We start from the raw sequence: 26,746 nt of genomic DNA, 5'->3' as shown, positions 1-26,746 counted from the left end.
AAGATGTAAATTTTTAACAGTAAAGCGTAACTAACCATTGGAACAACTTATCAAAGTTGTGGTGGATTCTCCATCACTTGCAATTCTTAAATCCAAGACTGAATATTTCTGTAAAAGATATACACTAGTTGAAATAACTATTTCTGGGAAATCCTACTTTATTGCTATACAGGAGGTCCGACTGGATGATCTATTCCTGGGGGAATTCTGCATCAAAAATTTAAAAATTCTGCGCACAATATTTTAAAATTCTGCAAAGTTCTGCATATTTTATTTGTCAAAATAACACAATATAATCATGCCAGTTTCAATTATTTTGGTTTTTTTTTTCCAAAATACCTGATCAGCAAGTATATCTGTAATAATATAGACAAAAAAAAATAAAATTCAGGAAATTTTTTTTTTGACAAATAGATTCCTTACTATGCAACTTAATACAGAACTTTGAGTAATTCATTGAAACTACAATTCAGAAACACATTTACCGTACCCCTTAGAAGCAGTATAAAGGCTTGGGGAAATCAGGGGTAATGGAGGAGCAGGAAGGAGCCCAGGAATGAACCTGGAGGGTTGCTGAGTGTGGGTGGGAGAAGTAGGAAACAGGTTTGGGGAAGTTGGGGAATTGTGTAGGGAGTTGGGGAGCCTCCCCCATGCAGACCCTGACTGACCCTCTAGCCTCTCCCATTCATTCAGTCAGGCACATCTGCCCCTGTCTCGATGTGCCCCTGCACCCCTTTAATCCCTCATCCCCATCTGGCCCTGCAGCCCTCTATCCTCCACATCCTCTTGTGGCCCTGCAGCCCCCTCCCCCATTCAGCCCCTGGCTCAATGCTGTCACCCCACTAGCTCCTGTGCCCCCACCCAGTCTGTCATTCCCCCAACTAGCTCTCCTGAACATCAGTCTGTGAGCCACCCCACTCTCTGTCCCCCCCTCCCCCTCCCCACACACATATCCTGTGCCTCCTAAACTGGCTCCACAGGCAGGGGTGGTGTGATGAACACAGCTGGCTGCTGTGGCAGTGACCTCTGGTGTGTGAAAGGTAGAACTGCAGCACTTCTGGGGAGGGAATATATTTTATGTACAGAAAAAATAAATTCTGCACATATGCAGTGGTGCAAAATTCCCCAAGGAGTAATGATCACAGTGACATGTCTGCACTGCAGTTAAATACTTGTGGCTGGCCCATGTCCACTTGCGTGGGCTTAGGGGGCTTGGGTTAAGGGGCTGTTTAATTGCAGTGTTGACATTTGGGCTCAGGCTGGAACCTGGGCTCTGGGACCCTCCCCACTTGTGGGGTCCCAGAGAGCAGGCTCCAGCCCAAGCCTGAACATCTACACTGAAACTGAACATCTCTTAGGGCTTGTCTACATCAGAAAGTTGCAGCGCTGGTGAGGGAGTTACAGCGCTGCAACTTTGAAGGTGTACACATCTGCAGGGCACCACCAGCGCTGCAACTCCCTGTTTGCAGCGCTGGCCGTACTCCCGTTTTGTCTCGGGTGTAGAGGATCCAGCGCTGGTGATCCAGCGCTGGTAATCCAATGTAGACAGTTACCAGCGCTTTTCTTGACCTCCGTGGAAGGAGGAAGCCTCTGGTAATCAAGCTGGTTTCCTTTCCCGGTTTGCTCTCTCGGTCCCGGAGCCAGCCAGCAAACCGCAGGGAAGGAGACCTGCTTGCTCGGGGTTCCGGGACCGAGAGAGCAAACCGGGAAAGGAGACCAGCTTCGCCGCGGTTTGCTCTCGCGTTCCCGGAGCCACCCAGCAAACCGCAGGGAAGGAGACCTGCTTGCTCGGGGTTCCGGGACCGAGAGAGCAAACCGGGAACGCCGCGGTTTGCTCTCTCTGTCCCGGAGCCACCCAGCAAACCGCAGGGAAGGAGACCTGCTTGCTCGGGGTTCCGGGACCGAGAGAGCAAACCGGGAAAGGAAACCAGCTTCGCCGCGGTTTGCTCTCTCGGTCCCGGAACCCTGAGCAAGCAGGTCTCCTTCCCTGCGGTTTGCTGGCTGGCTCCGGGACCGAGAGAGCAAACCGCGGCGTTCCCGGTTTGCTCTCTCGGTCCCGGAACCCCGAGCAAGCAGGTCTCCTTCCCTGTGGTTTGCTGGCTGGCTCCGGGACCGAGAGAGCAAACCGCGGCGTTCCCGGTTTGCTCTCTCGGTCCCGGAACCCCGAGCAAGCAGGTCTCCTTCCCTGCGGTTTGCTGGCTGGCTCCGGGACCGAGAGAGCAAACCGCGGCGTTCCCGGTTTGCTCTCTCGGTCCCGGAACCCCGAGCAAGCAGGTCTCCTTCCCTGCGGTTTGCTGGCTGGCTCCGGGACCGAGAGAGCAAACCGCGGGGAAGCTGGTTTCCTTTCCCGGTTTGCTCTCTCGTCCCGGAACCCCCCTTGAAGCCGCCCAACAGCGCTGCAGTGTGGCCACATCTAACACCACTTGCAGCGCTGGTTGCTGTAAGTGTGGCCACTCTGCAGCGCTGGCCCTATACAGCTGTACTAATACAGCTGTAACAACCAGCGCTGCAAAATTTTAGATGTAGACATGGCCTTAGCCTGAGCACTGCAAGCCTCAGTCAGCTGACACAGGCCAGCTGTGGGTTTTAAATTGCAGTGTAGGTATATCCAAGGACCCTTTCTGGCCTTAGAAGATATGAATCATAATCTATGGAAATTACTTATGTGACGGGTTAGATCACAGAACCCCCCTGGGAGCTGCCACGCAGTGTGCCAAGACTACCTCTGCTCCTGCTTTCCCTGCCAGCTCAGGACTCCAGCACCCTGTCTTGCTGAGCCAGACACTCCCGTCTGCTCCAACAAAGACCCAGGGTCTGAATCACTTGCCCCAAAGGTGCAGGTTTACCTGAAAGCAGCTAACAGAAGTGTTCCTGTCTTTAACACTCAGATGCCCAACTCCCAGTGGCATCTAAACTCAAAAAAATCCGTTTTACCCTCTATAAAGCTTATACAGGGTAAACTCATAAATTGTTCGCCCTTTGTAACACTGATAGAGAGATATGCACAGCTGTTTGCCCACCCAGGTATTAACACATACTCTGAGTTAACTAATAAGTAAAAAGTGATTTTATTAAATACAGAGTGTAGGATTTAAGTGGTTCCAAGTAGTAACAAACAGAACAAAGTAAGTCACAAAGCAAAATAAAGCATGCAAATCTATGTCTAATCCAACTGAATACAGATAATCTCACCCTCAGAGATGCTTCAGTAAGTTTTTTTTCCTCAGACTGGACACCTTCCAGGCCTGAGCACAATTCTTTCCCCTGGTACAGCTCTTGTTCCAGCTCAGGTGGTAGCTAGGGGATTCTTCATGATGGCTCCCACTCTGTTCTGTTCCACCCATTGATATATCTTTTGCATAAGACGGGAATCCTTTGTCCCTCTGGGTTCCCACTCCTCCTCACTGGGAAAGCACCAGGTTAAAGATGGATTCCAGTTCAGGTGACATGATCACATGCAGGGTCGGCTCCAGGAACAGCTTATCAAGCAGGTGCTTGGGGCAGCCACTCCGGAGCGAGGCGGCACTTTCAGGTATTCGGCGGTAATTCAGCAGAGGGTCCCTCACTCCCGCTCAGAGCGAAGGACCTCCCACTGAATTGCCGCAGATCGCGATCGCAGCTTTTTTTTTTTTTGGCTGCTTGGGGCTGCAAAACCCCTGGAACCGGCCCTGATCACATCTCTGTAAGACCCCAAGCCTTCATTCCTCTCAGCCTGACTCACAAGAAGGCCTGCCTGCAAACAGAGCCATTCAGTCAATTGTCCTGGCTAATGGGAGTCAAGATTCCAAACCACTTTGCATAATTACAATAGGCCCTCAGAGTTATATTTCATATTTCTAGTTTTAGATACAATAGTGTTACCTTTATACAAATAGGATGATAACACTCAGTAGATTATAAGCTTTGTAATGATACCTTACAAGAGACCTTTTGCATGAAGTATATTCCAGTTACATTATATTCATTCAGTAGCATATTTTTATAAAATCAGGTAGACTGTAACATCACAACCTACTTGAAAGAAGAATATACATAATGTGCACAGGAAAGCCATGGCTCTGATCCTACAATGAGATCCACTAGCATAGACCCGTGCTTAACGGAACTCTGCAAGGGTGCTAGGGCCCGGTATATCAGTAGCATAAGTTTTTTATTAGACTCCAAAGCTTATATATTTACTCATTTATAAATTAATATGGATAGCGTCTGCTTTCATTGCAGTTAAAACACACACCTGCACCCCTCTCCTTATCCGTGTTTGTGGATATGCATGTGGCCTTTCCACATGGAATGAAAATGATTGGTTGCTAACGTCATTCTCCTTACTTGCAAATGTAATCAATAGACTATGACCTCTCTTTGTTTATCTGGGCTGTTATTTTTAAGAAATGTGCATTATCCTTACTCTGAAGGATGCTGAATGATCAGTGGAAATACAGACTCCTCACAAAAGGCGTACTGTATATGAGAAGCATGAGTCTGCAGTGCCAAGTTCATAAGGAATTTTAAGCATCCTTAAATTTAATTTTCCTTAATGCTAGTAATTTTCCATTACTGTTGTACTTTTAGGTGGGAGATCGGATTGTCAGTATTAATGGGCAACCTTTGGATGGGCTGTCTCATGCTGATGCTGTTAATCTACTAAAGAATGCTTATGGGAGCATTATCCTGCAGGTATGGTGATAAACTGAACATGCAGCTGCATGAGGGTAGATAAGTGGTGTTCAAAAAAGACTAAGCATCACTGGCACAGGACATCACAGCACAGTGGGGTGCTTCTTGATGTGAATTATACAGGATGAAAGCAATAAATTATTATTTTCATTCAAAAATTCTTTATTGCCACCCATACAGACTGTGAGTATGATTATAAAAAAGCATAACGGGGAACAAAATGACTTGTTGCTACACATGATAAAGCCAGAAAGCTTTTAGCTTCCAACACTTTTTTTTACAAGTAAGATAGTTACAAACATGGAATGGCTCCTTTTCTTGTGCTGCTAGACTGGGACTGAGCTGTCCAAAGTATTAATTTCTTTGTTCGTGAAAGTGGAAAAAACCTAAAATTCTGGTTGTGTTTGGTATAAATTATTACATCTCAATTCAATATATTAGTGTGTAGGACTGATTATCAACCAAACTACAATACTTAGGTACACTGCTGATGAATGTGGCAATTAAGAGTAACCTTGGGAGGAAAAAAATACTATTGAAGAGTGTGTAGTTTTTATTTTTGATTACAGCAGCCCTCTTCTGTTTCTCCAATATACACAGCTTGAACCTGCTAAGAGGCAAATACTGGATACAAAAATCTACAAAGAAAATTTCAAAAAGAAAGCGCTTGTGATAAATAGTGCAGTGACATCCAATTAATCTGTTGGGTCAGATCCTCAGATGGTGTAAATCAGAGTAACTCCATTGAACTCAATGGATCTAAAGCAATTTACTCCAGTTGTGGTAGATATAAGGCTAAATACTCAACCTTGAAACTGAAAGGAAAGTGTAATTGTTTGCTTAAGTGTTTGTAAACCGGTGGAAAGATGCTGCCATTTAGCGGTCTAACTGTTCCCCACTATTATACTCACTACTGGTCTTTTTTTTTTTTTTTTTTTTTTTTTTTTTTTTTTTTTACTGGGATAAAAAAACCCAAACAATCCCAGATTAATCTTTACACAAAGAAATGGGAAAACTACACGCCAAAGAGGAGGTTCAAAATAGTGCTGATGCGTTAAATTACTATAAAAATTAGAAACCAAGTTTTCAAAAAAAAAACCCTCTAAAATATATTATTAATATTTTGGCAAAGCAAATCTTAATTGATATTTCACTTCTTATTTTGTTCCACAAAGTTAACATAAACATCAAAACACTAGGAAGAAACTGAATAACCCTGAACGCAGTTTTAGACTAGCTTCTTCTCTTTTATATTTGTTCTTGGTAGCTGTTGAGCCAGTTTTGCAGCTGAAATGAGTTGCAGCTTTGTGGATTTACACCAACTGCGGATCTTGCCTGTTAAATGGTCATTGATCATATTGTTGCTGCCAGTCAGCACTGTTGTTTTGATATCCACTCAGTTCACAAGGTAGAATATGAAGAAGAATGATTTAAGACCAAATGTTACTGATATTAGGTGGAGTGCAAAAAATACTAACTCGTTATGTATTTTTAAAGATTAATATTTCTAATGAATCATATTGTCAGACATTCATGTTTAAAAAGAAAAAATGGTCCTTGTATATAGAAGCTGAGGGTTTTTTCTCTCACATTCACAATTGCTAGATAGCTTAGAATTTGCTTACTTTCTCTCACACATTTTATGTTTTTATTCTCAATACAATGCAGTCCTTTTCCACAATTAAAAAAAATTACTTTTGGGAAGCTAAGAAGTTATTTTTTATAATACAATTAGACAGGTAAATAAAGTATTCAGGTTTATTAGTGATGGCTGTAAGTATGATGAACAGGAAACAATTATATTAATGCTAAATATTGGTACTTTTCATTACTTTTTTATTAAAACAATATAAGTGGAATATATTGCTATATCTATATAAGCTATATCTATCAGTCTGATAATCATGACTGACATGTCATTAGTAATTGTATTTATTATCAAGTTAGACCACCTCATGGCAAACTGCACTGAAAGGTCAGATAATTGTGTTCACTGGGATGGAAAGGGGAAGGGTGTTAAAGGAGTTTGCAAATGGAAGATTAGGTTCTCAGGGGAACAATCATCCCTTCCGGCTGTTTTGATGCTTCAGTTTAAATTAATCTGCTTTCTGCAGGTGTAGTAATGAGATAAGAAGCTTTTTACAAGGTTGTTGAACTCTGATACCTTCTTACTGCCACAGATTTGTGAATATAGATTTATTTTGGCATTGGGTTTTATTTAACAAGAAAATATGACAACTTTCCCCTCTACTGGAATATCGGAATAAATTTGTTTACAGCAGCTTCTGTCTTCTTAACTATGTGCAATTCTGCTGTTGTCCTGATCACCCCATATGGGGTGCCTTACAAGCCTGGAACCTAAAACATGAAACTCGCATTAAAACTGTGGCATTCTGGTTTTTGCTTGATGATTTTACTGATCAGTCCTACACACTAATATATTGAATTGAGATATAATAATTTATACCAAACACAACTAGAGTTTTAGGTTGATGGGTTAGGACAGAGGTCCTCAACCTCTCTTTCCTTCTGATCCCCCTCACCACCACCGTACTATTAACAGCTCCAGGGTCCAGAGGGTGGGGAGCTTCACGGCTCTGGGCTTCAGCTGCCAGGCAAGGGGGGCTTGGGGTTTTAGCCCTGCAGGGTTCCAAGTATTGGCCACTGGGGGGAGGGGAGGTCTTGGGCATAGATGTACTTTGATTTCTATTGGGAGTGAGGGGCCAGGCCTGGTGGGATATGGGCCAGCTCTGCAAAACAGGGCCCTGGGAGGGAGTACCACCTCCAACCCCTGACTCACCTCAGCAGGCCACCAAGCCAGTCTGGGTTGTGGGAGGAGGGTGCAACCAAAAATTATAAATCAAAAGCAGGGTGGGGAGGGTCAGCTCAGAAAGTATGAAAACCTCTCCGAGTGCAGGCAGGGGGTAGCTAGGAGCTGTGTGCAGGCAGTTGGGAGGGGCTCAGGGTGCAGGCAAGGGATAGTTAAGGGCTGCGTTCTGGGAGGGGAACCCTGTCCTCCCCCCACAGTCGCTGCTCCCTGAGGGCTCTGCCACTCCTGGAGCCAGCTCCACCCACCCAGGTGGCTCTTATTGGCTGCACAAGGAGTGAAAGGAGGCTGGATGTTGAGAAGCAGCTGCAGCCCCTGGGCACCAGCAGCAGCAGAAGATGGGGGAACACCACAGCTTCCTGGCTCCAACTACCTGCCTCTGACCTGACCAGGGGGCTGAGAAGCAGATTTGCAGTCTCCTGGAGTCATCTGAATCATGGTTGTAGAGTGTTCACCCATGGGAAGTGAAAAGCGAAAGCTGTTCACTAATGCATGGCCTTTACTAGCTAATGTAGAGAGGCATTTCTGAGCTCCACATTTTTACATGGCTCCTTTACATGGAGCAGGAATACAGACAGTGCCTAGAAGAGAAGGGAAATACTTTATTGGAGACAAGGCATATAAACAGAGAACTGAAAAGAATGGATTGAGTTAAAGCCCTCTGTACTTCTATTTGTTTCACTGAGAAAGTAAATCATCCTTGAACTTAGCTTCACGTTACATTTCACCTTTCATGTCACTGGTTTCATCTAAAGTATTAAATCCCTATGTATTCTCTACTCTACTACTATATGTGAATTGCCCACATAGAGATGGTAGTTGAATTTGTGTTTATGGGCAAGATTACCCAGATATAAGGTGCAGAGAGAGAAGGAGATGTTAGAATTTGTGGGGGCAGATTGATTAAATTGAGGGCTAGATTTGCTCCTTCCAGTGAGAAATAAAAACCCCAGAGATATGGGGGAGAATGAGAAGAAAAACTGAGATCTCGATTCAGTAGCTTCCAACAGACTGGCCCTTTGGAAGATTAGGGTTATTTTGCTCTACAGGATGAGTAGGAGTTTCAGCCTCATGGATGCTTGTATCTCTGGGATTCACCAAAGATCAGAGCCTTCGGTTAGATAGCGTCTGCGTCGTACCAGCTCTGATGCCCCATTTGTGTCCCTTAGGCCTTCCTACCAGCTCTGGGGCACCATTATGTCCCCCTGATGTGGTCCCTTCATCTGCTGTTGAGCTTGGAACCCAGCCTCTCTCCACCCACAATGCAGGACCATGTACAAAACTTAATGTAGTATGAAGCCCCAGGGTAATCTGGCCTAAAATTAGAATAAAAGTGTTGTGCTGTATCCTGGCAGAAAATTGGCGGTCCTCTTACATTTTCTTCATGAATCTGTGATTTGAATATAATTCGAGTTCAAATTATAAAGGACTTTAAAATATTTTATATGAAGTTTTGATTGTAAAAAGTAGCCATTTTTCTTAACATACTCAGTATTTGTTGTGTAATAAGTAAAGATGTTGTTTAGCGGTCTGACCCATTGCTGACATTTTCTTGCATCCTGACTTTCAGGTTGTAGCCGACACCAATATCAGTGCCATAGCTAGCCAATTAGAGAGCATGTCTGCTGGATGTAATCTTAACTCCCCTACTCTTGATTGTCATTCTGAAGATCCAGAGTAAGTATGCATTCTTTGATGTTGGAGTACTCTACTTCAGAGTACTGCCTAAAGGATACTCAAACATTTCCCTTCCCTCGCACAGGCATGGACAGTGTGTTTGCTCTCTTCTCTTGTCATTTCTTTTTCAACTAATTTTTCAGCACCTTTTAAATGCTCACTATTGTCCTCTATTGGCAAGGAGTGGAACCATACCTGCCTTCATCTGGTAATTCAAGTGTGAATCTTCATGCTTTTGTTTTTGATAGATTTCCAAAAAGCACATCTCTGTAGATTTTCCAGTTGATGTGTTGTCATGATGGTTCTGCTCCTGTGTCACAGCTTCCTCTCTGAAATGAGTTATGACAACTTCAATTCAAAATAATTCTTCATCTCGGGGATTAAACAAGAAGAGGTTTTCCGAAAGCGGGGTGTGTGTGTTTGATATAAATGTTCCAAAAGCGCATATATTTTGCTGAGCTTGAAGATATTCATTTATATTAAAGGGATTCTGTCTTCCATTAGCTTTTTCATTGTATTGTTCCTTTAGTCAATAATAATAATGCTTAGCGCTAACTGTGGAAAAACAAAAAAATCACAAATATTATCTCAAATTGTTGCATGAATGAGATCTGTCCATGCCTCTGTTGTGTTCTCTTTCCATGAATGTACATCCAGCCAATTTGAACTCTCACAAATATTTGGAAAAAAAGGAATTTTCATTTGAAGTTAAGAAGTTGTGGGAACTATTTTAAGCTTTCATGTGCTAATATTTGCATTGAGTGCTTGTGCATTTCTCCAGTCAGAGAGCACAAATCAGATTGATTTGACCAACTCAAATTAGCAAAATATCAAATACTCTCAGTCCATAAAGTTTTTTTTTTTAAGTCAGATACAGAAAAAAAATTGAATATTTTTCCAAACCGTGAGTCAATCTAAGAAACTGGCTTCCTGCTCACAAATATTAAGCAAGAGGAAAAAAACCAAATCTGTCAAATAATTTTTTCATTGTAAACTATTTATTCAGCTCCACTATTTACAGAGTATGTTATGTCTGTAAATTACCTTGTGCTCATGAACTAGTAATGCTTCAAAACACTGGTGAGATAGAGACGAATACTCCATTTTTCATATGGGGAAACTGAGATATGAATGATTATGGGCCCAATACTGCATGTTACTCCAGGTTGGTGGACTTTTGAACCTGCACAGAGAGACTTTCAAAACTGGGGGCCTATGTGATGCTTGGTCCATGCTATAAGGCTGCGATTGAGCTGAAATTAGCACTCAGGAGCTCCTGACTTCCAGTTTTATGTTCTGTCCACTAGACAACATTGCCTCTGAAGTCAGGTGATGATGTTGTGTTGCTATGAAATGATGTTGCAAATTCACTTCTCCTAAACTGGGGCAGAAGATGGACTGTCAGGGAGCAAATCTTTTATTTAAAAACACATAGCAATTGTGTGGGCCTTACTCTTGAATCACAGTCTGCTATTGGGGAATAATGTGCTCTTTTTGAGTCCTATTAAAGGAAGTCTATCCAAAGCGAAGTCAATGGAACTCTACTTGGGTTCACTGTTCCATGCTAGTGCATTCCAGCGTGGGATCAGAGCCATGGTTTGTGAAATTATGAAAACCATCTTACAAGGAAAATGGGTGTATCTATTTGAATTGATTTGAAAGTCTGAATCTATTTGAAAGTGTTCCTTCTACAAAAAGACCCTCATAAGATATATATTGTTCTTCTAAGCGGTATTCATTGTTTTTCAGGGCTCCTCAGCCTAAGATTATTGCTTTGGAGAAAGGTTCTGATGGCCTGGGTTTTAGTATTGTAGGGGGATATGGAAGTCCCCACGGAGACCTGCCCATTTATGTCAAGACTATATTTGCCAAGGTATCTTTTTTTCTTTTTGCATATATCTTTTAAAAACCCTAAAATTAGGAACAGATAACAAGTCTAATGCAAAAGAATTGTATCCAAAACTCATTGTCTGGGTATGTGTGATTTGATCAACACTGCTGGGACCCAAAGCTCAATATCAGCTAGCAAGGATGAGGGAAAAGCTGCTATTTTATTATACTGACACGTGGAAAGAGAGACTTTATCTGAGCAAATACATGTTACTCTGTGTATTTGGGAAATGTCTTTAAAATAATCTGTATAAGGCTTTATTTATCTGTAGGTCTCAAAGTGTTGTGCACTATAGGTGCCAACTTTTCTTGGCACCGGTGGGTGCTTGCACCCCCTCATCCCTGGCCCTGCCCCAACTCCACCCCTTCCCTGCCCCCATCTCGCCCTTGCCCCACCCCCATTCCAACCCCTTCCCCAAAGTCCCCGCCACAGCTCCGCACCCTCCTGCCCCTATTGGAATCCTTCCCCAAATCCCCGCCCCCACCTCTTCCCCATCTCCTCCCCTGAGCGCGCCATGTTCCTGCTCCTCCTTCCCAAAAGGGCTTGTTATGCTGCAAAACAGCTATTTCATGGCGGCAAATGCTGGGAGGAGAAGCGGGGACGGCACACTCTGGGGAGGAGGCAGAGGTGAGCTGGGGCGGGGTGCAGGGTGAGGAGCTGCTGGTGGGAGCAGAACACCCACCAATTTTCCCCGTGGGTGCTCCAGCTCCGGAGCACCCACGGAGTCGGCACCTATGCTGTGCACAAGTGTATAAGTAGCATTTTACATTTGGGAAACAGTTGCAGAGAGGTTAAATGTCTTGCTAAGGTTACAAAGTTAGTTGCAAAGCCAGAAGTAAAACTCAGGTCTCTATGGCCAGACACTCCCTCACGTCCACGTTGTGGCCAACTTGGATGAGAAAAGACTCTGTGAAAGGGGACGATGCTATCAGCCTGATTCTCCATTGCTCTGCGTGTTGTGAGGTCACTTACACTGGGTATAAAATGCTACCGTATCACAACAGTAGTGTTTCACACTTTTTGTACTGGTGTAGATGACTTCACAAGGGGCAGGGTGATGGGGAATCAGGCCTTACGGCTTTATTAATTTTTATCGTACCAGTTTCCAACTTGGGAAGTGCTCAGCACCACCACAGCCTCCCTCTTCTCTCCTTTTTTAACTTTCAAAGTTGTAGTTTCAGAAGCTTTGAAAGTGCCAGTGGGGGTTTTACCTGCTGTGCTCAGCTCTCATTCAAGAGGAGGATTCCTGCCTGCAGCCTGGCAGTCTTGCTTTCTTGCAGCTAAGGTCCTGTGTAAACATGGACCAAGCCACCAAATTTGCATCGGGCTTCAAACTTCCGAAAGATATGGCATGCATAAATCCAAGATCTTGGTTTGGCCCATTGTAAAAATAGGGACTAGTCATGAAGTGCAGATCCCCATCCTAATTTCCCCATCACTCATTGGTGTCAAGACCTGGAATTCTGGCTCAACTGAATTCTAGCCCTATTGAATTAGGAACACTTAACAGAAAGATGTGTTAGCATAAAGTCACTTTTATAGTACAGTCTCAGTGAAATAGACCAAACAGACAAAATGGTAGGGGATCAATGTAAGGCTGCATAAATATCTGGAGGGTTCCACAAACATCTCAGGCCAGTGGTTTTGTAGAGTGTTCAGGGCACTTAGAATTGATTTTTTTCTTCAGTGAATCCACAAACTTCAATAGAAGAAAAGACTATGGGACTAATACTTAGGTTTCAGAATGCCTTTTTGTCTTTACCTTCAAATAACCTCTTGCATAGACTCTCTAGGCATGTTTCTAATCACTGGTTTGCTTTATACTGACTCCAAGGCCCATCAGATGCAGCCCAGATGGAGAGCAGACTGCCTTTATAAGCTTTGGGCACAAGGCCAGGAGTTTAGTGTCATTTTCCTGTTCTAAAGCCATCAATGCATTCACGAACCTTGATGTGACATCACCACTACTGCACAATAATACAAATGATTATTAATAATAATTAATAATAATAATGCTTCCTGCCTTTTATGTCATTAACCTTATGCCTTCAGCAATAAATTTAGTTGTTTTAGTGGAACATCCCCAGTGTTTTGCTCTGTTTTATGTAAGTTTACCTACATTTTTTTTTGGAGGGAAAATAAAGTTCACCCTTGGCACTGAGCAAAAAATAAATAAATAAAACTAAAAGCTTCCAGGTTTCTATAAATACTTTTCTCTTTGATCTTCTGTACCAGTTCAGATGCTTGGGTTAGGATTCTTCTCAATTAGCAGATGAACACAGAACAGTAAAGGCCTGGCTTTCATTTGCATGGTGGTCCCGCTAGACTACTTTTGACAATGTAAAGGGGCTTTAAAGTGAGTGTGTATAACAGGGCCATTGTATAAATGAGAATCTGGATCTGTAACTTTGAGGGTGTCGCTTCCCACTCATATGAGAGTCAAGCCATCTCTCAGCTTTCAGCTGTTTCTCTCTCCAGCAGGCAAAGAACACTCACCCTAGAAGGCTGCTGCTGGAGGATAGCAGGCCTCTGAGGCAAAACAGACGCCCTGTGGTGCCCACCCTGTGCAGCTGCCCTAACAGCACACATAAGGCCCTCAGTCCGTCATCCAGTGCCCCACCTCCTTATCCCAGAAAAGAAACCTGGGCCAGGTGGGACCATCCTCCAGATCAACCACGCATTGCTAAACCCTTCCACCTAAGGGATGGCTCAGACTCAGAAGTGGTGAGTGGGAAGGGCCTCCCTGCAGAGAGCCATGACAAGATGGAAAGTCCTAGAAAGGTCCCACTGTCCTTCAAAGGACTCTGCCCCATTAAGGGAGAAGGAGTTCAGGAGCTCCCAGCCAGATTCCTCCACTGAGCCTTGCAATGGCTCTAGCCATCAGGCTAAGGAAGAAAGGAAGTACAGCCCTCCTTCCGCTTCAAAGACTTGACCCCTTCCTTGTCCCAGAAAAGGACACAAACAGGACAGCAAATTCCCCCATGTCCACCCATCTACATGCATCAAGCCTCTATCAAATACCATCAGCATTTGCCAGCACGATTCTGAGTCATGGCTGCAGTAAAGAGTTGAGGTTTAAAATTGGTAACAAAGAGAATTAATGTTGTTGAGCAGTGTCATGCTGTATTTTTTTTAAAGTAATTCAGAAGTAAGTCACATCAAATTGTTTGGTCATTTTTGTTGTTTGCAGGGAGCAGCTGCGGATGATGGCAGATTGAAGCGTGGCGATCAGATTTTAGCAGTTAATGGAGAAGCTTTGCAAGGTGTTACTCATGAGCAAGCTGTAGCTATTCTGAAATGCCAGAAAGGATCTGTAACATTAACAGTGTTATCATGAATCTCATTGCACACGTGGAAATGAATGTAATTATTTTAAAGCATCGTAGAGCTGCTATAATAATGTACAGTCCTGAGTAAGATGAAAAACAAACTCCAGATAAGATTAGTATATTCTAATCCTATTGCCTGTATGGCTAGCGTACATATATGGTTTCATTTAGTCTTATAAATGAAGCTTACTGGTCAGTGATTTTTCTACTTCTTTAATATCTTGTGGCTTCTGTTTCCTCTCAACAAGGTTAACTTAGAAAACTTTAATGAACTATATGTGTTTTACTTTAGTTAAACATCAGTTTATCTCCACCAGTGGGAAATCCCTGTTACCGTTGCTGAAACTGGAATTAACTCACACACACAAAAGAGAATTTAGATCATCATCTGATGAGGAGAAATAAATGCTAGGTGACTTGTCATCTCACTCATTATTTACTTATGCTAACTGTCCTTTCAAGTATGCCAGAAAACATTAATAATGTAATTAAATTACCACTGTTCCAAATGACGAAATAGCCGATTCTCCTCTGGGAAAGTGTTTGTTTGTGCTCTGCACAGTAAGTTGGACAGTCAGTGCTAACTTTTCATATTTATCTCTCTGGATTGGTCCCTGCCAGTTAGTGATTATTATTGTGATGGGTCAATTTGCAGCCTTTAACATTTAAAAAAAAAAAAACTGGGGAGGAGCCTGTTTTTTCAGGTCTTTCAAAATCTCCCTGACAGTCTTTTAAGATCTTGATGCGGCATGAGCAACATGTCTTATTCAGTTCTAATTAATTTTTTACAGAAAACGAAATGTTCTGAAATGACCAAGATGCTCAGTACATGCATTTGTATTTGTGCTGAATTGCAGTACTAATTTCCACAGTTAGACTTCTAAGAAGGCCAGAGTTTGCCTCCATAATGTGGTACTATAATTCAGAAAATGTGAAAGCTAGTAAGTTTTGATTCCCACTGGTGGTGAGAGCTAAATGAAGGCAGATTGAACCATTTTGCAAGTTTCCAAAAGTCTGCATGGTGTCAGCTGGTGTGGGAAAGGGACCTTTACTTATCAGAAACTACCACTCATCCAGTATCCCGTGCTTCAGATAGTTAGAACCTAGTTTTGTGCAATGCCACTGAGAGATTTAGCAAGTGATCTTGTAAAGCAAATAAGTAGTAATGCAAGTCTGTGCAGTTTAATCTTTCTAACTTTGTGGAGACTGGTGGCATGCAGAAAGCACCTCAGTATGATGTAGGGCTAAGAGGCTAATTTTTGATGATGATGATGATACAGCAAGGAAAAGCGAATACAAAAAAGGAAAAGTATTGAAATCGGCAGCTGATTTAATTATCAGTTGTGTATGAGGTCTTCCTATCGGTAAATGAAACCAGGCTTTCTTTCAAAATCCTATAATTACTGTTCTTCGGTATGTTTTAGCTAAAATGTAATATTATTCTGACTATATAAAGAAAAGTATATTGAAGTGAGGTTAAAAGGGATGAAGTAGTAAGCATATTACTACTTACTAGAGTAGTAAATACTAAGAGGTGATGCCCTCTCATTAAGAATGTTGTTTTCCTTATCTCATTTAAAAATTATCTCTAAATATAACAAATCACAAAGTGCATTAACTTGTTGGAATATTTTATGGGTATTCCATAAATAGTGCCTGAACGAGACTTATGTTTTAAAATGGATTTCATTTCCATTGTGCTGGTTGATTTATTAATATGAAGTGTTAGTGGAATCTTGTTTATAGATGCACATCAAATGTCCAGAGGTACCGAACTGAAGAACTTTAACTACCCACCTTTTGGTTTCCAGAACATCCAAGTATGCAAAAGCTAAATGCACCTAGATAAACCTTTTATATGCACCTTGATAAAACAATGTTGCAAGGTTATGACCAAAATCTAATGACTATTCTGATCAAATAACCATTACATGCATAATATTGCAACATTATTCTATTAAATTTTACATGGCCATTTGTCATCTCTTATGCACATATGGTTGATATAAAAATATAGAATTTATGGACTGAGATTTTGCACTTCTCATTGTTCAGATTTGAGATAATATTACTGCTTCTTGTAACTTGCACTTTTTCTGTGTGCTGAGTATGTTACTGCCAAAAATTGCATTGCAACTACTTGACAAACCAGTGAACATGGGGGGGAAGGCAAGTACAGTATTTAAAGGACCAATTCTAGAATTAAATTTAAATTATGCTTGTCTGGGTCAAAGTGATCTGGTTTGTTAAAATTGTTATCTATGTCCGTGCAGGGGAAAAAAATGAAACTTACTGATAGTATGTTTATGTATATCAGTAAAATAAGATGTTTTGTTATTTCCAAAGATTCTAAATAAAGTTCAGTTACTAAGAAGTTGTGCATATTTTTTTTGTGCTTTTAAAGAATTTTGCTTCAAGTCCATATTACAGTATTTTATCCCAGGGTGTAATGTTTTGCTATTGACAGTAATGAGCCTCACTTACTTTCCAGTAGGGGTATGAATGTCTATAGCTATGGGACTGATCAGAGAATGTTTTGACAGGCAGCTGAGTCCATCCCTCCCAGCCGATCAGATTGCTTTTGGAGTGAAATGTTGGGAGCAAGCTGTCTTGTGTACATCCATACTCCTTTAAAACACTAATTCCTCTGATGCAAACTATTCTTGGGTGTTAATTAACCAATTAGTTTTAAGCAGGGAAGCATCAATCAGGTTGGGAATACTGCGATCCAGAGTAGTGGGTTGGGAGGAAGGGAAGTGTGAATGGAAAATCAGGGTGGCTGTTGCGGCAGGATATGTCAGGGGTCAAAGTGGTTGCTCAGCAGAAGAGCAAGTTTGGCTGTAGGAAGTCTAGTTGCAGGAATTTTGCAAAAGCTCTTGGTAGTACTGCCCTCCACAGCCCCAAACCAATCCGAGGTCTCCAAAAGACCCCTGGCTATGGATTGAAGATCCTCATTTGTCATGGTTTTTATTTTCATAAAGGTCATGGTTTATTCACAGTTCCCTCTCTAGCTTCCCCAGGCAGCCAGAGGAGTTGTAGGAGGAATGGTAAATAATCTATGATCTGTGTGGCTCTATCAGTGGCGGTCAGTAATTCTATTTATACTTTCTAGACTATCACCACAAAGAAAAGGGCAAGAGACTGACTCTATTCTAGGATTCTCCCTTTTATTTCCACTTCCCCCAATCCAGGGCAGCTTGAGCTGTTTGCTTGCCAGGCCGTGAAGGAGCAAAAGATCTTGGGTTCGATCCCCTTTATAGTTGTCAATGTCTCTGTGACCCTACAGCTCAGTATAAAATGATGATCTTGCAACCACACACTCATGACTCTAGTTTAAAGTCTACTTCCAGACACTAGGTTAACTGGGAATAATAAAAGGATTGTGTCAGATTATACTTCTACTTGAGGAAGAGCTGTAATGCTACTAAATACCTCATAATTAATCAAATGGTGATTACCACCATGGAAGTGTCACATATAGAGCCTATTGAGGTAATATGATTATGTTGAGATGGAGCAGTTGTTATACCTTCGCCTGAAAGGACTGGAATGAATTAATTTAACATTACACGTGTAAAACTGAGCATTGGTGCATAATTCCATTATCATCTTTCTCCACAGTTTCACACTTTGTATCCATAATTTAGCTGCATGTACACTCGATTTAAAACACAGTCTTAGTCATTGTTTTCCTTCTCAGTTATGGATATTTTGTTCTCTGATATTACGGACAATCCTGTGATATCCAGATCCTTTTAAGAGAAAGACAAATAAGACCTTTTCCCTGTACTATAATGCTCTAAGCTTAAAAGGAACAAGGATCTTTTTCACTGTCTTAGACCTTGTCTAAAGACACGAGTTTTATATATAATTCTAATATAATATAATACTGGTATATTATTAGCTCTATGTATGATAATGCCTAGGAGCCCCAGTTATGGACCAGGACCCCTTTGTCCTAGGCATTGTGCAAACTCAGAACAAAAAGATGGTCTGTGCCTCCAAAAACTTACAATCTAAATAGCTGCAGCATTATGGCCTGGTCTACACTGGGGAGGGGTGGGGGTCAATCTGGATACGCAACTTCAGCTACGAGAATAGCGTAGCTGAAGTCGACGTATCTTAGATCGACTTAGAATCACTTACTTTGTGTCCTCATGACGTGGGATAGACGGCCGCTGCTCGCTCATCGACTTTGCTTCCGCCTCTCTCCGAGCCTCTTGAGTCGACAGGAGAGCCATCGGGGATCAATTTATCTACACGACACGCCATAAATCAATCCCCGATAGATCGATCGCTACCCACCAATCCGGCAGGTAGTGTAGAGGTACCCTGTGAGCCTTAGTGTACTACTATAAAAGTGCTTAATATCAGTTTAGTTTATTCCCATGCAGGGAGGCACATTTATTATCGATACAATTGCCTCCACATGCAGGGTTTTACTGGCATAAATATATTGGTTAAAAAAAATCACACACCCCTCCAAAATAGTTGCACCAATAAAAAAGTGTGTGTAAACCAATGCAACTCATCTAGAGGTGCATTAGGTAGAATAAAATACACAGACCAGAGTTCACGCTTTACACAGAAACCATATTTCTTACCAGAGCTGCGGTCACTTACATAGTCTTCGCAGCAAACTTCCACAGGGTGGAGCTGGAGAAGATCATTCTCATAAAGTCTTATGATTTCCCCCCTGCCGCCCCCACCCCCTGGGGTTCCAAAAGGAAATTAATTATTTTGTTTGCTCTGTGAATGAGTCATCCTTCCAATCCTGCAAAACTGTCTCTTAGTATCTTAGATTTCCTTTACTGCAGTTTGAGATGTACTGTCTGAAAGGGTGTGTGTTGGAAATAAATGATAGCATGACAGCGTGAAGCCCAAACTTTCTTCTGACATTGTGGGAAATCCTCCTTGGAGGGTGCTAGCTTGAATTATATAACATAAGATCCTTTAATAAAGGCAATAAATGTTAGAAATCACAAAACATAAAGTCACCCCTCTGGCCAGCGAGAGCAGATCATGGGATGGTTTCTGGCTGAAAGAGAATCAATGACATGGAGTCTGGGTATTTTCTTACTGTAACTCAGTTATTTACAATCTGTGAACAAAGATGTTCACAAACATCACAGCGGCATACCCCTCTTTCTAAAATGTCATTCCAAACAGTGATGGCACGAGCAGACTAAATAATTGCTTAGGGTTCCAAGCAGCTCAAGAGTTAGTATTACCTGCAAAATGCAGTTCATCTTATTTAACATGGACTTTTAAACCCATGTATTTGTGTGTGTTGGATTGGCATATTTTTTGTTTTGTGGAAATAATGCCATTAGTATTTTTAAAGGCTGGGTGAGGAGCAAAGGGAACCCCCAAAATATTCCTGCTTAGGATCCCTGATGGGCTACTACAGCCTCTGATCCCAAACACCTAGGAACAACTCTGCCCTGAGAATTAACTATAGTTAGAGAGATTACGGCAGAGAGAGAACTCCCACTGCTTGCAACAGCTCCTCTTACAACCTTTTTTTTAATTTTTCATATATATATATATATATATATATGTGTGTGTGTAGTGTGTGTGTGTATATATATATATAAACTTATATTTTTATCACAAAGCAACAATGCAGCTTTCACTCAGCATGAACACTGCTCACACAGGAAAAGGAGTTTGTAAGACTGTAACAGCACCATCTGATGACGCCTACCATAGCAACGGTGAGCATACATACAAAAGGCCATGCACATTCTGAACGAATATTTATGGGGTTTGGCCTGTGGCCTAGTGAGGACCCAAGTCTGACCGTGATCTTTGCCATGATGGTTGTGGAATGAGGTTTCTGGTAACACTGATACACAAGAGGGAAAAGCAAACGCTCATGTAGCTGAACTGTCAGATCTGACATGATCCCTGTGGCTGCATGGAGCACGTGTAGCTTAAACAGCCACCACAGTGATGTGGGAACCTGGCTCCCATATGCCCAACGCTCCTGATTTTTGCAGGAGTCAGGGAAGGGATTTCGGCAGGGGCTGGAGCCAGTCTCTAAATAACGCCAAGAGTGCCAGCCCTTAGAGAATTTGAGCCCTCTGGTTGGCTTAGGGTGACCAGATGTCCTGATTTTATAGGGACAGTTCCTATTTTTGGGTCTTTTTCTTATATAGGCTCCTATTACTCCCCCACCCCGTCCTGATTTTTCACATTTGCTGTCACCCTAGGTTGGCTGTCTGCCCCACTTGCCTGCCTCCAGAGACAGAAAAACCAATCAGTGCTGCAGCTGGCAGAGCTCGCTTTCTACCTCTCTTCCTCCTCTTCCTACCCACTCTTGCCCTCAAGAAACCTGAAGCCATTCTCACAGGAGGGGAGCTGAAAAGCCCAGCTGCTCAGGATGGATCTCACTTCTCCTCTCCTGTGAGCAAGGGGGACAGAGGTCTCTGACCCTCTCTGGTCCCTTCCTGCAGCTCAGCCTGGGAAGGTGAAAAGAACTGGAGCTGCTCCGCCCAGGAGGAGCAGAGGTGAGATGAGGGGATAATTTGGGAGAGTGAACAGCACTGATGTCCCTCCCTCCCTCCCACCCACTGACCAGAGGGAGGTCAAAAGACAGACATTTCCCCCTTCCCCCCCCCCCCCCCACAATACCACCTTTTTCTTTTACGTCATGATTTTGAATCGCTGGAGGTTGGCAGTCCTGTGGTTCTCTTCTCACATCCACTGAGTAAGGTTGCTATGTGCCCAGTTTTTGACCAGGCCATTAACAGTCTGGTTGGCGGTGCTGCAGGTTTAAGACAGGCTAGTCTCTACCTGTCCTGGCACCAGGCTGCACCCTGGAAGTAGCCAGCAGGTCCAGCTCCTAGGCGGGGGACCATGGGGCTCTGTGCCCTGCCCCTGCCCCTGCCAAGCACTAGCTCTGCACTCCCATTGGCTGGGAACCGTGGCCAATGGGAGCTGGGGGAGGGGTGCCTGCGGGCGAGAGTAAAGCACACAGAGCCTCCTGGCCGGGGTGCAGCACACAGCCAGGACAGGCAGGGAGCCCGCCTTAGCCCCACTGACCGGGAGCTGCCTGAGTTAAGCCCGTGTCCCAAACCCCTCATCCCTGGCCCCACCCCAGAGTCTGCACCCCCAGCCCAGCGCCCTCACCCTTTCCCACATCCCAACCCCCTGCCTCAACCCCTAGTCCCCTCCTGCACTCTGAATCCCTCAGCCTGGAGCCTCCTCCTGCACCTCAAACCCCTCATCCTTGGCTGCACCCCAGCCCAGAGACCATAGCCCCTCCAGAGACCATATCCCCAGCCCCGTTCCAGCGCCTGCACCTCCAGATGGTGGGAGCCCTCACCCCCTTCCGCCCCCAACCCAGAGCCCTCTACCTCACCCTGAACCCTCATTTCTGGCCCCACCCCAGATCCTGCATCCCCAGTTAGAGCTCTCACCTCCTCCCGCACTCTAACCCTCTACCCCAACCCAGTGAAAGTGAGTGAGGGTTGGGGAGAGCCAGCCACCGAGGGAGGGGGAATGTAGTGAGCAGGGGTGAGGCCTTGGGGAAGGGGTGGGGCTAGGGTGTTTGGTTTTGTGTGATTAGAAAGTTGGCAACTGTACCATTGAGTGACTCCTGCCTTGTTAGTGGAGTTACTCCCAGTTTACACCACTGTAAATGAATGGAGAATCAGGCTCCTGGTGTTGGAAGTTTCCAAGCTGAGTGCCTGCTAGTGGAGGGTTATCATGCTCCGGTGGAGAAGTGATATGAATGGCTCTCTCTCTAGCCAAGCTGGCAGGACAGAAAAAGGCTGCTGCCCTGTACAAATTAAAACATTTATAGTAAATGTAGTACAGGTAACAGGCCAGGCTACGGAATTGTCCCACAAGATCCATGTGCAGCTGGGCCCCTGTGGTTGTAGAGCTCTGCCCTCCTATATAGGAAGAGGCTCTGTGTGTCTAAGATTCATGCTGGGAAAAGGAGCAGAGACTGGGCAGACTCCAGGGGGTTTACACATCATCTCCTGACAGCCAGCAGAAAACAATTCCTGAAACCCCATTTTCCAAGGCCTATGACCTGGGGCAGCTCCCTAAAATGCAGGTCCAGATGGAGTGCCATCACCTCAGATGAAATGAAGAACCCAGGCAAAGACCACTAAAAATTGTTAAAGATCCTATGGCCCTTTTTGCAAGGGTAGGGTTATCAATACTTGTGCCCTGGCCAAATTTCAAAACAAGTCATTATATGCCACTTTCCTAAAGTCCTCCTGCAGTCTTCAGATGTGCGGAGCCTCCATTCGGCTATCATTGGCCTCCCTTTGATCTCCCTGGGGATCTACCAGGTTGGGTGATGGGTCCTGTAGCTCATTCTGCAGGAGTCATTGATCCAGACCAAGGGATGTGTCATTGTGTTGTGATGTGACAATCCAGCCTTCAGACATGAAGAGCAGGGGCGGCTCTAGACATTTCGCCACCCCATGCACAGCGTCATGCCACGGGGAGCCCTCTGCCGCTCACCGGTCCCAAGGCTCCGAAGCCATGGGACCAGCGGAGCCTCCTCAGGCATGCCGCCGAAAGCACCCTGCCTGCTGCCCTCCCGGCGACCGGCAGAGCGCCCCACGCAGCATGCCGCCCCAAGCACACGCTTGGCGTGCTGGGGCCTGGAGCCTCCCCTGATGATGAGACATGCTTGACCACATGCTGAGTCTGCTGCACAGGAAGAGTTAAAGCGAAGTTCAGCTTCTGATGCTGAACCACAATGATAACCCCGTGGAAACGCAAACTCGAGCTGTTCCCCACCCCACCTCTGCCAGGTAAGTGAATGTTATTCATGCCTATTTTATTGATTGCAGAGAAGATCAGGGACAAATCCTATCCCTGCCCCCTTGGGTGTGGAGGGGCATTCTGGCACATACCACTGCATGGAGTGAGGGCAAGATTTGGGGTTACCATGCCAAGTGTACAGCATGTGCTTCAAATACTGTGTGAATCCTCCCACCCTCCACTCAGCAGAGCAAGCAGGTTAGAGGCTGCTGCAGCCAGTCTCTGACCTGGAGGGGAGGTTTTCTTGCTTTTCACTACTCTGGCTTCCCAACACCAGTTTCTAGGGCTGCACATTAGGGAGATGGATTTGTCCCTAAGTAATTTGCCAAAGGGTTTGCAGTAGGTCAGTGGCGGAGCAAAGGAAAGGATGGATGTCCAGTCTTCCCATCTGTTCCGTTCTGTTCTGTTCTTTCTGAGTTCCTACACTGTACTATTTGAGCACCTTTTGCTCAGTCCTTTACCATGCTGCTTCCATCTTCAAGTCTCCAGGCTTTAAGGGGTTAAGATGCAGAGGTTAGACGCGAATTTAACACTGTCCTGATTCCCTTTCCCCCACTTTCGCCATTGCACCGCTGGATAGGTGCAATGAGGAGAGGAATTGGCATCACCTTCCTCTGAACCATCCAATTTGGGCACTCTTGGGGGCAGGATAGCAGACGAGGTGGAGCAAAGGTCTGATAAGGTACATTCTCAAACACTTACATAGTCTCCTCAGCAAACAGATGGTGCAATTTCCAAACCAGTTCTCATAGACATAGACTCATAGGTCAGAAGGGACCAATCTGATCATCTAGCCTGACCTCCTGCACAAGGCAGGCCACAGAACCCCACCCATCCAATTTTATAACAACCCCTAACCCAGGACAGAGTTATTGAAATCCTCAAAATTGGTTTGAAGACCTCAAGCTGCAGAGAAACCACCAGCAAGCGACCCGTGCCCCACGCTGCAGGGGAAGGCAAAAAACCTCCAGGGCCCCTGCCAATCCGCCCTGGAGGAAAATTCCTTCCCGACCCCAAATATGGCGATCAGCTAAACCCTGAGCATGTGGGCAAGAGTCACCAGCCAGCACCCAAGAAGGAATTCTCTGCAGTAACTCAGTTCCCATTCCATCCAACATCTCCCCGCAGACCATTGAGCAGACCTATCTGGTGGTAATCCAAGATCAATTGCCCAAATTAACAATCCTATCATAACATCCCCTCCATATACTTATCAAGCTTTGTCTTAAAGCCAGGAAAGTCTTTTGCCCCCACTACTTCCCTCAGAAGGCTGTTCCAGAACTTCACTCCCCTAATGGTTAGAAACCTTCGTCTAATTTCAAGTCTAAACTTCCTAATATCCAGTTTATACCCATTCGTACTCGTGCCTACATTAGTACTAAACTTAAATAATTCCTCTCCCTCCCTAACGTTAACCCCCCTGATATATTTATATAGAGCAAGCATATCCCCCCGCAGCCTTCTTTTGGCCAGGCTAAACAAGCCAAGCTCTTTGAGTCTCCTTTCATAAGGCAGTTTTTCCATTCCTCGGATCATCCTTGTAGCCCGTCTCTGAACCTGTTCCAGTTTGAATTCATCCTTCTTGAACATGGGACACCAGAACTGCACACAGTATTCCAGATGGGGTCTCACCAACGCCTTGTATAACGGTACTAACACTTCCTTATCCTTGCAGGAAATACCCCGCCTGATGCATCCCAAAATCGCATTTGCTTTTTTAACAGCCGTATCACATTGGCGACTCATAGTCATCCTGCTATCAACCAGTACCCCAAGGTCCTTCTCCTCCTCCGTCGCTTCCAACTGATGCGCCCCCAACATATATCCAAAATTCTTATTATTAATTCCTAAATGCATAACCTTGCACTTTTCACTATTGTATTTCATCCTATTTCTATTACTCCAGTTTACAAGGTGGTTCAGATCTTCCTGAATAGTATCCCTGTCCTTCTCCGTGTTAGCAATACTCCCCAGCTTCGTGTCATCCGCAAACTTTATTAGCACATTCCCGCTCTTTGTGCCAAGTTCCCTTCATTAGTGGCTGTTGGGGTCATGTAGAACAGCGAAGTAATGGCTCAAACGTCAGGGAAGTCTGTGGTTTGCAGCATGACCATGCCCCTAGCATGGGCCGTGACAGGTGTGTCATATACAATCCAGGCTGTATCCACATTTGAACAACACCCCCTTAAGGATGCTCTCCGTCCTGATCTCAGCTGCAGCTATTTTCCTCCCAAATCATTTAGTGAAATTCCTTTCTATCACACTGGCCTATTATCTTCAGTTTCCCATTGAAAAGCAATTTTATTCCATGAAATCTAGTCACAAGATCCTGCCCATCTGAGATGGTTTTATCTGTCCTCATAGTTATATGCTGCAGTGTTCCTGCCAGATAAGCAGAAAATCAGTACGTAACTCTCCTGTTATATTGTTCCCAGAGGTCTATTATCTTTCTTGGGAAGCAGCTAAAACTGGATGTCCATTATTTTGTGGTCAAATGGACTAAAAATGCTGCTATTTCTTAAGCAGAGAATAGTTTGTTAAGAGGGGCTTTTCCTTCCTTTTGGCAAAAAGAAATTAACCCTCTGTTTCTTGGAATCAGGACTCCTGCCAGCAATGCCACAAGTTTGCAGTGTGACTGTCTTGTCTTAGCTTCTCCTCTGAAGGTATTCATAAGTGTACAGACAGTCTTACTGGTTCCTCCTAATGATGTAATCCTTGGAGTTCAAAGTCTGGAATGGCAGACTTTTAGGGTCTCTTGTTATTACGTATGGGAATTTACCAGGGTCAACTCTCAGTAATATTAGTCAATGAGTTAGCAAAACCCTACAGTGTCATGTGCTGTGTAAGGCATAAACTGTTCCTAATCACTGTGATATCTCCAATGCCCCTGAATATCCAGTATTCCTTATGAAAAAGGCACAATAATTTCATGTGCTGAGCAGTTTGGACTGTGAATCTTAACTTTACTCAGTTTTCCAGTTGTCCCTTATGTCCTTAATGAGCTGCTGACCCAAAACCCAATATCTGAAATGTGAAGGAGAGCGAGATCCCTTGGCCCATGCCACTTTCCGCAGCCCCCATTGGCCTGGAATTGCGAACCGTGGCCAGTGGGCGCTGCGATTGGCCGAACCTGCGGATACTGCAGGTAAACAAACCGGCCCAGCCCACCAGCCGATTTCCCTGACAGGCCGCATGCCAAAGGTTGCCAATCCGTGGTCTAAGATATTACTAAGGATTATTATTTACTGTGTCTGATTTTCATCTCATCTAACACATTGTGTAAGTCAGGAGGAGCTCCATTGAATTCAAGGAGAGGCATTTGTGTAGATGGCATTAAGTAAAGAGGGAATCAAGCCCAAAGACATCTTGCAAAATTATAACTGACTTTTTGTCCAAACCCAGTCTTCTCCAACAGATTAGTAGGAACAGCAAGATTTCTGTCAGAATCCAGGCCTAGCTTTTGAAAACTTAGGTTAAAAAAGTGGACTATGCCAAAGCTACAGTGAGTTTGTCCAAATTAATGTTGTGGTCCCATGGCTTTTTCTACTGAAATTTCAC

The 26,746-nt window shown here is 44.0% G+C and overlaps 1 protein-coding gene across 1 annotated transcript in view; it reads left to right on the top strand.

Moving 5' to 3' along the window:
* The window catches only part of PATJ (PATJ crumbs cell polarity complex component), a 235,289-nt gene extending 218,517 nt beyond the window's left edge, over positions 1-16,772 (top strand). The window contains 4 exon segments of the mRNA XM_030571946.1: positions 4,570-4,674; positions 9,072-9,178; positions 10,928-11,051; positions 14,260-16,772. Of these exon segments, the coding sequence (XP_030427806.1) occupies positions 4,570-4,674; positions 9,072-9,178; positions 10,928-11,051; positions 14,260-14,406 (483 nt within the window). The 3' untranslated portion in view covers positions 14,407-16,772.
* Positions 16,773-26,746: the final 9,974 nt, after the last annotated feature.

Source organism: Gopherus evgoodei, chromosome 8 (genome assembly GCF_007399415.2).
Source record: "Gopherus evgoodei ecotype Sinaloan lineage chromosome 8, rGopEvg1_v1.p, whole genome shotgun sequence".
Classification (NCBI taxonomy): domain Eukaryota; kingdom Metazoa; phylum Chordata; order Testudines; family Testudinidae; genus Gopherus; species Gopherus evgoodei.
The sequence above is the reverse complement of the archived record's forward strand: the minus strand, read 5'-3'. Positions and strand labels throughout refer to the sequence as shown.